This window comes from Cupressus sempervirens, chromosome 2 (genome assembly GCF_028749045.1).
Source record: "Cupressus sempervirens isolate cs-2001-9-10 chromosome 2, ASM2874904v1, whole genome shotgun sequence".
Lineage (NCBI taxonomy): Eukaryota > Viridiplantae > Streptophyta > Pinopsida > Cupressales > Cupressaceae > Cupressus > Cupressus sempervirens.
The window spans coordinates 766,075,256-766,091,290 of NC_143119.1; the positions used below are offsets into that span (position 1 = coordinate 766,075,256).

The 16,035-nt window shown below is 34.8% G+C and overlaps 1 protein-coding gene across 2 annotated transcripts in view; it reads left to right on the forward strand.

Moving 5' to 3' along the window:
• Positions 1–2,626: 2,626 nt before the first annotated feature.
• The window catches only part of LOC149575702 (tRNA synthetase beta subunit family protein), a 194,442-nt gene continuing 181,033 nt past the window's right edge, over positions 2,627–16,035 (forward strand). For both annotated transcript variants that reach the window (XM_089815469.1, XM_089815470.1), the window contains exons 1-3: positions 2,627–2,767; positions 2,856–2,911; positions 3,076–3,173. In XM_089815469.1, coding sequence (XP_089671595.1) covers positions 2,710–2,767; positions 2,856–2,911; positions 3,076–3,173 — 212 coding nt within the window. In that variant the 5' untranslated portion in view covers positions 2,627–2,709. The remainder of the gene's footprint in view (positions 2,768–2,855; positions 2,912–3,075; positions 3,174–16,035) is intronic.

Here is a 16,035-nt window from a genome sequence, read left to right on the forward strand (position 1 = left end):
ATAGTGCTAAATGATTACTGGGGTGAGACTTGAAGATGTGCAATTTTCAATTGTACTATTTGTTAGTTATGTTTCTTATGGTTAATATATGTCTTTGTACCAGTTCTTGCATCTTCACCATTGTTGTTTATTTATGTGAATTTTGAAAATGTGATAATGTTTATTATGCATTAGTTTAAGCTATATTTAAATTCTTCATATTTGATTGAGCAAATGATTGTTGGGGTGAGACCTAAAGATGCATGCTTTGCAATTTTACTATTTGTCAGTGATGTTGTTCACCCTTTCTATTACTTCCATGTTATCTTGGATGGTTGCTCCATGTTCAAAGGTAGTGCCTCCAACCTAGGTGGGTGTTATAAGTGTCATACATTTTGACCTTTCGTCATTGTTAGTGCTGAATGCTATCCTTTTCTCTGACAATCTCAATGCCTCTGGCAATTTGTTCACACTGCAATAGTTATCAATAACAACTGTATAACTGATATGGTTGGGAATAAGTCAGTGATGTCAACACCCCTGTTGCGAAAACACCATCCTAGTAAATTGTGCTTCTCAATCTCTCCACATCCTATCTTTGCTTTATGATATACAAAATGCATGCATTGGTATGCTCTCTCTCTCTCTCTCTCTCTATCTCTCTCTCTCTCTCTCTCTCTCTCTATATATATATATATATATATATATATATATATATATATATATATATATATATATATCATAGAGTGTTCAAGCATTTCTGACAATATATAGTTGAAAGTCACGTGTTGTGTCAAATTTTTTAAGTCAAGAGGTATTTGCATCACTAGCAGGATTGGACTGAGGAGTGACAACATAGTCCATTGAATATAGATATCAGAATATATTTTACACTTTTGTAGTAATTTCTCATTATATTTGTTCATTATTTATATAGGGTCGATGGATTTGACAACTTTTTCAATGTGTCGATGTGGTGCTGGACCTATAGTAATGAAGACGTCACGTACAAAGGATAATCTTGGGCATAGGTTTTTGTGTTGTCTAGATAAAAGAAAGGTTGTTACTAATTTACTTTATTTTTATTTTTTATTTTATTATTGTGGCAAGCCCTAATGTACTTCTGGAATGCAGGGGCACAATGGCTGCACCTTCTTTGAGTGGGTCAAAGATGGCTCATCTACATCAAGCACATCAAAATCTACAGAAGAAGATAGGAAGGGTTGCAAGTTGTGCATTGTGCGGGAGACAACTAATAGAGAGATTGGTTCTATGGTGAAAGCCAAAATTGCGTTTCAACGTAGACTTAATTCTATTCTATTTTTTATAAACACACTATTCGTGATAGTGATTCTAATTTTAGTAATAAAATGACCATTTTGTTGTAAAGAATCATGGAGACTAAACCTTTTATATGATTTTGTATTAAAGGATGAGCAAATTTTAGTAATTTCAAAGGTATATTATTATGTATAACATTTTTATGTTTATATCTATTCATTTAAAAAAAGTTGAAATAAATTAATTTCTTATTAATTTCATTTAATAAAATAGAATGAAAAAAAATATTTTATTTACAATAAATTGAAATAATTAACCAAATATAATAATATAGTGAAACACATAAAATATATTAAATGAATTTAAAAATTAAATTGTCGTATAACTCAATTCATCAAATTCGAATCAAGATGAGAAAATTTTACTAATTTCATGATTATATTATTGTGTATAATATTTTTATGTTTATATCTATTCATTAAAAAATATTGACATAAATTAATTTTAAATAGAATGATTTTTTTTCCTTTACAATAAATTGAAATAATTAACCAAATATAATAATATAGTAAAACAAATAAAATATATTAAATGAATTTAAAAATCAAATTGATGTACAATTGAATTCATCAAATTTAGATTAGGATGAGCAAATTTAACTAATTTCATGATTATATTATTGTGTATAATATTTTTATATTTATATCTATTCATTAAAAAATGTTGACATAAATTAATTTCAAATAGAATGAAAAAAAATTATTTTCTTTACAATAAATTGAAATAATTAACCAAATATAATAATATAGTGAAACAAAAAATAAAATAAAATAATTTTAAAAATCAGATTAATGTACAACTCAATTCATGAAATTTGAATCAGAATAAGCAAATTTTACAAATTTACGAATATTTTATTATGTATAATATTTTTATTTTTATATCTATTCATTAAAAAATGTTGACATAAATTAATTTCAAATAAAAAGAAAAAAATAAACTATTTTCTTTATAATAAATTGAAATAATTAATCAAATATAATACTATATTAAAATAAATAATATATTTTAAAATATAAACTTAACTTATTCTAATTTCAATTTTGTAGAACCAAACAAGAAGTAACATATTCCAATCAAATACCAAATGAATTAAACAAAAATAGGATTGCTCTTTTTCATTCCCATTCCCCATTTCCATTCCTATTCCTATTCCAATTTTCCATTTCTATTCAGACGGACCTAATGATTCATATAATTTATCCCTTTTCTCTTTCTAATGTTACTCCAATTACTCAAAACTTCTTTAACCCCGGCGAGATGAAATCTGGACTAAATAAAAAATAATTAGAACTCACTTTGGTTTGTTTGGAAGATCCGCAATTTTGCAACCAGCTCGTTTTGCAGGGTTCAGGGCTACTAGGGTTTTTTAACACCCACATTGAAGCCATGCCCACTGTCAGCGTTGGGCGGGATCGCCTGTTTGAGGCTCTGGGACAATCTTACAGTAAGCATTCTTAACCAAATGACATTTTGGTAATATTTGAATTCTCATTTTATGGAAAGTAGGGTTTCTGAATTCTATGATTTTACAGCGCAGGAGCAGTTCGAGGAGCTCTGCTTTGATTTTGGAATTGAACTAGATGACGTTGTGAGTAACTAAATCTATATGATATAGAACGAATCTTTTAAATGCCTTTTGTTATTCATATCTATTTCTATTTATTGGTTTATTCTGTTGAAAAAATCGTGTTTGGAAACCTGCTTTATTATTTAGTTTTAATTGTTCATAATACACATTACGAATACTTGCAGACTACTGAGAAAGCGGTTTTGAGGAAGGAGAAACATTTGAACGAGGAAGCTTCTGAAGATGAGGAGGTTATTTACAAGATAGAAGTTCCTGCAAATCGGTGAGTACATAAAGGGGTTTGTTTTCTTGCGGTTGAAGTTACAGTTTTTTTGTTTTCCCTCAATAATTTAGGAAGTTAATGAAATAAAAACACGCATACCTTCGGGTCTGTTGTAAGACATTTTTCTCAAATTTTCAAACAAGCAGTAAAAACAGCCACTCTTTTAAGCAGCACACTCTCACCTCAAGTTTGGGATGGATACTGGTATATCTAAAAAATGGGAGCTATTTCATTGCTGCCACCAACCCCGGAACATCTACTCTATTTGGATTATGTTTCCGGGGATGCTCCCTTTTTAGCCTGTTAACTGGGAATGATATGCTCTTTCTGACATCTCGCCTACATCCCTTTGACTTTCCTCTGACATCCTCGAGCTGTTCAGATGTTTCCCGCCAGTGGCAATTATTGAAGCACAAAAGAATAAGATTAAAAGAACACATGGGATGATGAAACCAAGAGCAATGTAGCCCCATTCCCTAATTTTATAACAGCAGCACTTCGCTTCTCACCCAGGTAATGCATGAAGTTACTGTAAGGAATAATCCAGGTCATTTGTGGAACAAAGAAAAGAACTTTTACACTACCTGCATTATTAAAATGAGTAACCAGTTCTAGTTAGTGTGTCTTGAAATAGAAGCCTGCAATAATAAACGTTACCAGACGACAAGATCAGATATAATAGATGAAAAAAAATATAAGGCAACAAATGAAAAATATAAATCAATTTATCAACTAAAATAAAGATGATTGGCAATACACCCATTGGAGTACCTAAAATTTTCTCTTTGGACCTAAAATCTGTATCCATTTTAAGAAGTTAATTCTTAGATCAACTTAAAAGGTAGAAGCTAGATAAACTGGTTAAGGAAATGCCCATCCAGTCCAAAACGATAGTGAATGGTGGTTTTGTGTTTCCAAAGTCTAGTGTCCGCTCAGCTTCCCTGAGTTGAAGAAGGTTCTTTTGAGAGGGATAAGAGGTTTTTTTCATAACCTTGCATAGAATTTCTGATGGGGGTCCAAGGGCCTAAATAAGGGGACAGTGGGTGGTTAGTAGTTAGACAATAGTGAAAAAGTTGTTGGCTAGCAGTGACTAAGGGTGGAGTTTTCTATTGGGGTCAAGGGTTATGCATTATTTTAGAAAATTAACAATGAAGGTAATAAGTCTATCCAATCTAAATGATGAGATTTACACTTTTTTTAATGTTCCACAAAGACTTGGAAATTGCTCTTGCTTGCACCCTACCTAATACTCCCACTCAGTTTACCTAATATTCCCACTCAATTGCTGAAAGTTCGGCTATTGCTTTTCCTGTCCTAATACTCTCACTTTTGCAGTCTTTCTCTCTTTTTAGCATCTCTTTAGGGTGTGGATGGGGCCCATAAACAACTGGGGATGGGGTTATTGGCACAAACATGAACAAAATATTAATGAAAAGAATTACAATTTTTTGAGCAGAATGACATGCATGGCGGGGCGTTTCTGATGTGTAGGAAACATTACTGGGTCCACTGAAGGTTTCAGTGACATTCATAGTATCTTCTTCTAGCTTCCAAAACAAGTCACCTTCCACGTGTTAAGTTTTGGCCCAGAATTAAAGGTAAACAGCAATAAGGAATAACAAAACAGGTACAAGAGACACAAGAGATGATATTGGGAAAACCCTTCCACTTGAAGGGAAAAACCCAGCCACACCACAAATATATCACTTTTATTGATGATAAAATGTTCAAGTGTACAATGTTTTTCGCTTGATACAATACAAACACAGAGAGAGAGAGAGAGAGAGAGAGAGAGAGTCTTCATTACACCACTGAAGGGTCATTTCAATTTTCAAATATACAACTCTTCATATTTTCATATGCATGCCTCTTTGCATGACACACATTTTTAAATATTATCTCAATTATTATTATAAATGTCTGCTTTAGCTGAAGATGACCATAACGGTCATATTCTATTTAATAAAAACAGAGATAAATATATCTATTGCAGCTACAATCTTCAACACTTACTTTTAGCGAGAGAGAGATCTTTAGTAAGTCAGTCACACATAGCTGCAACCAAGGATGTTAATGATAAATTTTCATCATATAGATTTTCACATAAAAAACATGTTATCTCAGCATAACATAATTCATCATAGTAACATAAAGTGGAGTCATACACATGACTTCCACCACACCTCATCGTAGAGGGTGGAATGAGAGCTTTCACCTCAACCTTCTTCCCAGAGAAGAATGCAATTCCACCATGCTTCAGCCCAGAGGGTAGATCCAAGGGCTTTCACTAAATTTATCAGTTATAGATTTTCTCAACATGACAATAAAAGAACAAGTAACATATTAATATTCAGCAAAGTCTATCCAATCTAAATGATGAGATTTACACTTTTTTTAATGTTCCACAAAGACTTGGAAATTGCTCTTGCTTGCACCCTACCTTATTACAATAATAGATAAGACGTCTATTATTAGTTAATGGTTATCTTGTAAATATCTTTAGCTTTAGTTTGCTTTCGTTTTTTGCTTTCTCTGGAATAGAATGTTTCTATTCTTTACGATCGTTTCCTAAGGAAACATCATCTCTTCCTTTTGTATAAATTGACCTTTCGGTCTCTGTTATTAATAAGCAAGTATTTACCAATTACCTTGTAATATGGTATCAGAGCTAAATACTTAAATTTTTTCGGAAAAATTTATAATTTCTTCTTGAAATTATTTGTTTAAATTTTTCCAAAATTATTTCAGCTAATTTCTCCAAAACCCACCTAGGGTTTTTCTGCTTGGAGAAATTCCCGAATTACGGGTCTGCAAATCGCGTGGAAATCGTGGCCATTTTTTGAAGACTCGCGTTTTTGGGGTGAAAATCTGCATGTTTCTGTATCAAATCTTCATGCTCTTAGCCGTCTCAGTCTGTCATCGTGCTCTGGGAAGCAGATTCGACCATTTTTCATCAAGAAATCTGAAGTTTTTTCAAGCTTTTTTCAGCTAGGGCCGTTTTTTTTCGAAACCCTAATTTTAAATTCTACAGTACCTAACTTGTCATAGAGAAAAATCTCATTAACAACATGCATAAGATTGCGGGGATTCCATTAAGACTCCCGTTCACAAGGAACAACTTTGAACATCACTAGAAGACAACAGATGAAAACCTCCCTTTGAAGCTAAAACATCTTCCTTTGAATATGTATCATTAAAGCAACATCCTCATCTTATTGCTTATTGTCGTGCCTTGCAACTTGGAGCGATAAAATAACGAGATCAGTGTTAAAAGCAGATACTATTCCTAGTGCTATAACAGAAACCTAGAATAGTGATCTCTTTGTAGTCTAGTTCTCTTCTGAAATCATGCAGTTCAATTGCCGCCAGCAACCTCCTTATATAGATACTTTATTCAATCTGAATCCTTGTATCCTCAGGTGGAGTGACTATCACGAGGGCCTCCACCACCCCTGCACCAAATCCAGCCATCATCCGGCTTGTTTTGCTAACCTTCACTGTTTGAGAATCACAGGGCTCTAATCCCCTCTGTTTTAGTAATGGTTGTGCCACAACAAGCAATCCCTCTGTATTGACCCACCCTGTTTATTTGAGGCTTGTTTTTATTACATCATTTGGCTGCAGGCAGAAGGCTTCCACCATGCCTCCCAGTATACTGCCTTCATGTATGGAGGAATAGCAGCTCTATTTTGGGGGTTATTGGTATCTCCTGATGTATTTACCCCTGTTGGTTGGCTCAAACAAACTCCAATCCAAAAGTAAAGTAGGTTTGACATTTTGTCAAACACTTGGCAGACAATCTCTAATGATAAGTCTTTCATGTAATTGAATTTATTGCTTTGCATTTTAAACTCTTAGACTGAATTTCAGAATATTGGAACTAATTCACAAGTGATAACGTTTGCAAAATAACACAACTCTCAGAGTTTCCAGAATTTTATTTGCCAAAGAAAATAGCTAGAATGATAATGTTTGCATAAAACTTATTCAATTTCCAAATCAATAGAACCTGATTATGATTCGTATGTCCTATGTACTGCCCACTGTGGAAATATAGAACTCTAAACAATGTACTGGTCAGTAAGCAAGGTGAAATGCAGACCTAGGAGTTAATGGTTACCCCTCCTCTACCAACACGGGTTCTCTGTATGCACAGCAATCCTTGGAAAGTAAAACACAAGCTGCATATATGTAATGTTGGTCTCCCATTATGAATGGTGGATCAAAACAATAATTTGCAGCTCCCACACAGCCCTTGCATATTGCATCTGCAGCCTCTAATTTGCTCCATTCGAACTCCCAATACCCAAGGAAAACTGCCGTCTAACCTCCAAAGATTATTTAGGCTTGGTAATTGCTGATGATGCTTGAGGTGATTAAATCGCTGCCTCGAGGTGTGAATTGACAGTCTACAAACTCAAATTGTGGTCTCCAGTAACCCAGGCATAGGCTGGCAATAACTTCACACACAAATCCTTAGTCAAATTCCCTCAAATTCTTCCAGCAGATTTGGTCGCCTAGACACAGGAATTACAGTTGGAGAGAGAGATGCAAATTATATGCCTCAACATAATTTGCATACGCCAAACTCAGAAATCTCAGAATAATTCCAATATCCTAGTCATAGATAATCACAGTAAGGAGATTTAACCAATGAAACTACTATACTTCAGCAGTGACTTCAAACAATCTTCAGAAATTCAGAAACCCTTACACATACGCAAGGGGACACAATTCAGAAAACTCTGAAAAAGCCACAAAGGCAACAAAAACAAATAAATATCCAAATGTGTTTTTCCCAATGAAATGAGCTTATATTTATAATCCTGTGTTGACAAAAGTTTCCCAAAAGAACTCAACTTCAAAAACTGTGAAAGTTTCCCAAAAGAACTAAGCTCTTGAAACTTTCCAGCACAACTCTTTTAGTAACATTCAATACTTGGCTTAGACATATAATTAATTAAATAAATGACCTCTTCCTATGATGACTCAACCCTCAAGTTAAGTGAAATTATAACTTTATAATAAACTATTTAATTATTTAATAATAATTTGGATGCTAAAAAATAATAAATTCCAAAATACTCATCATTTAAATATGCCGTCTGAAATAGGAGTCAACACCTATTATTTCTCCATGTGACCAAATGCACTTTTGAAAAATAGAAAGGGTCCATCTCAATCAACACTCGGCTTGCCACAAATAGTAAGTACACAAAACTAGGCCCAAACAAAGTCCAATATGAGCTAAATGAAGGCCAACCTGTAATTTATTGAATTGTGGACAAGACAAGATCCTCCCAAGCCAAGCCACTGCCTCAGAAGACCCTTTGTCCACAATAATTAGCCTATGAGGATAACAATAATAGGTTAATCTCTCAAACTCCAATGCCGACAAAAATGGGGACATTACAGTCCTCCCTCCCCGATATTGCTTGTCCTCAAGCAATCCAGCAACACAGTGAAATCCAACCTCCACCTGGATTCCAAATGAAGAAGTACGTGACACCGTTGTCAACATTGAACCAACCGCATACCACTAACATCATCAGGACCAACAACATAACCTGCAACCTAGCACTTAGAACTTGTGCTGATGATGTAGAAGTTAGGATATCACTAGAAGACAACTCCATAGGAAATCTCAGCATATTCTTCTTCCCACTCACCACCCATATAATATATACTGGACTGGAATCCTGATCATTACCAACCATCCTTGGAAAAGATGTAGCTATAGGAGAACCATATGCACTCATGCCAACTGTATCAACAATAGGTGCAGCCATGTCAAAACCGTGGACACAAGAACATTATCAACTGCCGCAATAGAAAATTGAACCGAATCCGCAAATGGTCAAATTTGAGCCCAACTCCAGTTAGGTGAGTGATCAACATCAATCTCAAAAAGAGGATTCTCATAAGACGATGTTGCATCCATGTCAAACATAGGATTGTCGAGAGAGTGAACATCAACACTGTGTTAAATAGTAGTATAACATAAGTTTGTATCTACATCACTCACCTCATCATCAATAACATGTGTACTATCATTAGAGAACACATGTACAACCATATGCACATTGCTAAACTTCTTGGTAGATGGCTCAACCGACATAGGAGTGGCTGCTGATATAACACTATCCTCGCACGCTCCTACCTCCTCTATCACTGCATTGCCATCAAACACACAATCTTGAGGGCTCATGTCAACAATTGTATCATTTGACTCTACCTGACATGAATTCTCATCACATTTGTCCTTTACTCTGCCCATCTCATGTGGTGTCTCATACAAAATGTCCCGCACTTCTGTAGCTGTGACTGTATCATCACTTTTACCTCTCTGAAAAAGCGATGTGATGCTCTGCGCAAATCTCGGATTCGAAATCAGCTGGGTCATCCATTTCTGATTTTTATTCAACTTATTGACTAGCACATCCAATTGTTTCACAATACCTTGTATCTCAGATTCTCCATCCCGAGGTGGAGAAGTACATCTTCTGTGAGTATAAAACCTACTCAAAATGAATTTCCTATCATCATCCATGCCACTGAATAATGGAACTAATTTACAAGTCGATATCCTTTGCAAAATAACACAATTCTCAGAATTTCTAGAATTTTATTTGCTAAAGGAAATAGCTTGAATGATAATGTTTGCATAAAACTTATTCAATTTCCAACTGAATAGAGCCTGATTATGATTTGTATGTCCTTTGCACTGCTCACTGTGCAAATATATAACTCTAAACAATATAATGGCCAGTAAGCAAGGTGAAATGCAGACCTAGGGGTTAATGGTTACTCCTCCTCTACTAATACTGGTTCTCTGTATGCACAACAGTCCTTGGAAAGTAAAATGTAGGCTGGATATATGTAATGTTGGCTTCCCACTATGAATGGTGGATCAAAACAATAATTTGCAGGTCTGACATCTCCCATGCAGCCCTTGCAAATTGCACCTGAAGCCTCTCGTTTGCTCTGTTTACTCCCAATACCCAAGGAAAAATGCTGGCCAGCCTCCAAAGATTATTTATAGGCTCTGTAATTGCTGATGATGTCTGAGATGATTAAATTGCTGCCTCCGGGTGTGAATTGGTAGTCTACAAACTCAAATCATGGCCTCTAGTAACCTAGGTGTAGATTGGCAAAACTTAACACAAATCCTTAGTCGAATGCCCTCAAATTCTTTTGGTAGATTCGATCTCCTAGACACAGGAATTACAGAAGGACAGAGAGAGATGCAAATTATATGCCTCAACATAATTTGCATACACCAAACTCATAAATCTCAGAATAATTCCAATCTCCCAGTCACAAATAATCACAGTAAGGAGATTTAACCAATGAAATCACTATACCTCGGTAGTGACTTCTAACAATCTTCAAAAACTCAAAAACCCTTATACTCAGCTAGGGCATACAATTTAGGAAACTCAGAAAAAGCCACAAAGGCAACAAAAGCAAATAAATATCCAAGTGTGCTTTTTCCAATGAAATGAGCTCATGTTTATAATCCCATATTTGCAAAAGTTTCCGAAAAGAACTCAACTTCAGATTCTGTGAAACTTTCCCAAAAGAACTAAGCTCTTGAAACTTTTCAACACAACTTTTTTAGTAACATTTAATACTTGGCTTAGGCATATAATTAATTAAATAAATGGCCCCTTCCCATGATGACTCAACCGTCAACTTAAGTGAAATATTCAAGTTAAGTTATAACTTCATAATAAGCCAATTAATGATATAATAATAATTTGGGACTAAAAATATAATAACTCTCAAAATACTCATTAGTTAAATATGTTGTCTGAAATAGGAGTCACACATTATTTCTCCTTGTGACCGAATGCACTTTCGAAAAATCGAAAGGGTCCATCTCAATCAACACCCGACTTAGCACAAATGGTAAGTACACAAAACTAAGCCCATACAAAGTCCAATTTGAGCCAAATGAAGACCAACCTGTAACTTATTGAATTGTGGACAAGACGAGACACTCCCAAGCCAAGCCACTGCCTCAGAAGACCCTCTATCCACAATAACTAGCCTACGAGGATAACATAATATGCTAATGTCTCAAACTCCAATGCTGACAAAAATGGGGATATTACACATGAAGAAGTAGAGGAAACACCCTATGAATCATTGGTATGGCTATCTACTATTGCTGCAATGAAGTATTAGATTGGCTGCCAACTTGGTGTGATCACACAACAGCCAAGATGATAGATATGATCTCGAAATATGCAGTAAATGTAGACAACCCAGAAAATAATCAACATGAAGTAGCACGACCCAATTAGGGTAATTCATACAAAGGATATATACCAATAGTTTTTAACTATAAAAGCATCCGTGAAGGATTAGATCTCCAGAAAGCAAAATGACATTTAGGTGCATGAATTAATCTAAACAGGACTACTGCTTCTGCGAGGAACCCATTAAAAAACTTGGAGCATAGGTTTCTAAAATCTGAAGACTTTTTCTAGGGAGCCTTGTAACAAGTGCAGAATTGTAGGGATTCCTCGTGACATTAAGTAGCTGTTAAAAAGAGGAGAATGAAAAGGTATGAGCAAGACTCACCATTGCCAAAGTAAAAAAATTGATTAATAATCTACAAATGATAATATCCTCGAAGATGGCAAGACAAACAAGAAATGTAACATGCTATTTTCTGAAGCCATTTTGAAAATCATATTTTAAAGTGAATCTAGATTCATAATAGAATGACATGATCGTAGTTACCTCAGTGACTTTACATGGAAGGGAAATCCATCAACTTATTACATTTTATGAAATTAAAATAGAAACTAGTAACGAACTAATCTAGTTCACATCAAAGGAAACTACTATAACTTCCATTACTAATTACTTTCCAAGGCTATTACAATCATCAGAAATAATGCAGTTTAATCAACATTCTACTAAATTTTGAAAATGAAGTATACAAAGGAACAAGTACCATACATGTAGCGGAAGACAGTCACTGTGTTGAGCAAGCCTCTACATTTGGTGAAGAGAAGAAGCATTGACATAGGCTTAACCTCGCAATCATAGACCTTAACTTGTCCCTACACAATCTCATTCTAGAAAGATCCTCCCTACCCTAGGGTTTGGCTTGGAGAAACATGGTCCTGCCACCCGAGCATTCCGATGTTGGCTAGGCAGCAAACAAGTCAGTGGAAACCGTCTAACAACCTCCCTTCTGTCAGCTAGCACTCTAACCTTTAGTGATCGTTGTGATTAGCATGCCAGAAAGCTACCTTGGCCAAGGATTTTTGTGGGCTACTAATTGTGCTTGATCACCCACTGCTCGACTTGACAAAAGAAATATATATTGGACAACCATGAGCTGACTTAGTATTACTTATACAGTTTTTACATTTTAATCACTTTCATTTCAAACTCTCCTTTGTTCTTTTAGGTATTTTTTCCTCACACCCATTATTGCTTGACCCTTCTGGTCTTGAGATGTATCCTAGGAGATCTCGAGATCATGTGCAAATCAAGTAGCAAAGTGAGCATTCAATATTCTTTAACACCTCGAGTTGACCTTATCTCAAAGGCATATTAATGACACCTCTGTATAAGTTAGGTCGATTTTTATGTACAACGGTAACTCGATGCTTGCATATAAATATTTCTTGCACAAGATATGTAATGGGAAAATAGGTACGATAATATTTACAAAGATTTCAAGTCAATTTATGCTATTCGCAAGACTGTATTACCAACCACATTATAAATATGGCAACGATTGGTGTTTCGAAGATTCCATATTAGTTCTTTTGGCAACTTAAATTATCCATTGTTTGCAACATTTAGTATCATCAATGAACAATAAATATATTTAAATGGCAACTTATCAAGAACAATGATTGCATAAACTGTAGTTGTTTGTCTCACTGCCTAGTGCGGCTTGAGAGCATGAGGTGTGATGTAATGGAATGCCCACTAGAATCGTTTGCAAATGAAGATGACAAAGCCGAAGCCTTAACTAGCTTCACCATAGTTGCAGGGCTTCTTGATGAACCCAAACATAATTGTAGACTCTGCTCTGGAGGTTGTAAGATAGAATGCTTGCAGGGTGCAAGGAAGCATAAATAATAAAAGAAAGAGAGCTCTCATGGTTGTAGAGAGAGCAATAAATAAAGCATCCCACAACGACTTTGAGTTACAAGAAAGAGACCGAGGTGGCGGGGTATGGCTAGCTATCGGTCAAAAAAGAAAGTGACTATTGTTTTAAGTGTTAAGAATTATGAGCCGATATGAAGTTGGGAATCTCTCAAACAATATGGAGCCAAAATTAAAGATATACATAAAGGTTATCCCACCTCATGTTTTTATTACATATTGACATCGTTCTATTTATGCCACCTCTATTTGTACGTACATATATACCAATACATATACATATACATATATAGATATACATATAAATGCTTATAAATTTAATCAAGTAATTCTTTTGTATCATTATATTGGTTTATACACACACACAAACACACACTTACATGTAGTTGCCAGTAAATATGTGAAGATAACATGGTGTCAATATATTATATTTAGGTGACTATACAACAATCTCAAATGTAAAAAGGCAACAATTTTTTATGTTATTTTAAATGTTTAATGTTTTTCTTATATTGTGAACTGACTGGGTAGCTCATGGTTGTCCAAGGTATACTCTTGCTTGCCTAGTCATTAAATCCTTAATCGAAATGGTTAGAACCCATACCTGATGGCCTATCGATGAACTTTATGGTACCCTAGTCCTTACATCCCGTTAGGCAATACTTCCCCCCTTTCGTCCTCTCCTACATCCAAGAAGAATTCTCCCATGATAATAACGTACTCCTAAATTTAAATCAAGGTAACTAAAATTAAAAAGTTATTTCTTAATTATCACAAGGGCTAACCACCAATTCTACTACACAACTAATTTTTGTAAAATGATAAATATTCATTTATAGTTAAAAATTGTAACAAACAACTAACAAGTCATCTATACATGAACAACAAAACGATCAACCATGATTACAATTTCACATGATAGTGACATTCAACTGTTTAACTTGTCCAATTAGCATTCACATGAAATATATAACGATTATATGATTATTTTAAGACAAAATTTGGGATGTAACAAGAAACAACCAAGGCAATTTAATAACTACTTCATAGGGATGAAAGAAGGACAGAAAAAATGAACACAATTCTAGGTTGACACGCTCTGAAGATTTATCTACACATTTTAAGCTTTGTGCGAAGGAAACAAAATTTTCTTACTTTACGAGGCAACCTAGCATGGTGACAAGTCCTTACTTGTTTCAACAGGCTTTGTGGCTGCTATGATAGTCACCTTGCCCTTAGTTGCCATGGCCTCTAAATTTGCCTCATTTTGCCATGTATGCACAAATCATCTTTTGACCATAGCATGCTTGACAATCGACGCAACAAACTAAGCCTATCAACAACTTGCAAATTTACAAACACGATCTTGAGTCCATCCGAACTTGTGCAAACCACTATGTATGTGGCCCATAAAACTTGGACACAGTCTAAAGAACCTCCATTGCACAAAAAATCAGATCATTTGTCCCTCCCATAAAGAAATTGACGATAGATCGAGAGAATTCAGAATTTCCACAGGACTTATTGTGTTGTATGCTGCATGGATCTGGATTTAAAACCAAGAAGCCATTTTTGAATGAAAGCAAATTTATCTTCGAACATCCACAAAGTCAGGGACAAGCTTGAAATTTGATGCCCTTTTCAACATTTGTCCAATGTGGCCCTTGCCATTGACATTCGATGACATCACCAAAGTAGAAGATTGAGACTTGCAAATTCATTCACAGAATGGACATTAAATCTTTACGTTACCATTTTGTAGAAATGTTGCAGAAATGAAGCATCCTTCGGTTTGCGCGAGTACAAACATTACCCAACATAGTTTATTGATCCCATCCTTTTTTTGTAATGAGGCAAGCATGCAATATATGAGAAGATAAATAACTCTTAGAAATTTCAGCGGTAAGAATATAACATTGTTGAGAGATGCGATATTCCATCAATCATACACACAAACATACAGGAAGGTAGGTGAACAAATAACAACAGAGAATCTTGACGATCACTCTGCTACACCACGATGCATTTGATTGTTGTCATTAGTACAAAACTATATTGAAGTGTATAGTTGGTGAATACAAGCTAGATAGGTCGGTGAACCTAAACACCAAATAGATATGGATCCTGAGTGGAGTTTAAGTCACCAAGTAGAATGATTACCGAGCAAAATAATAACTGAGTAGTAAATGGATACCTAGTACAATTATGATTAAGTCTATTACGAGAGGACAACATACTACCAAGCAGTGAATTAATGTTTATCGAGTGACATACTATATGTATCAATGTTTGTAAATGCACAAAATTCTATATAGTTGAATCCTATTGAGCTAGGAAATGGTTTACAAAGATCGATGAGATGTTTAGGTAAGGCTTATTGGGATTGATGCATGATTTTATGGATCCCAAGGCACAAGGATAAGCCAATATAACAATAGCTTAATGTTCTTGATGATAAGGAGGAATAAGGATCATTGATTTATTTGATTGAGCTTTTTAGAAGATTCCAAACCCTAATTAGGTCACGTATGATGGAAGCCATAAGATCTTTATATATAGATGGTTCAAGAACAAATTCAAAGTTCTTGGAGGAATGGCAAGTTGAAGATCTAGCTAAGCCAAAGAAGAGAAGAGCTATCGAGTAGAGAACAAGGACATATTGGGTGAAATCCATCACAAGAAGGTGATATATCAGTACAAAGCAGATTGGATATGAACATGC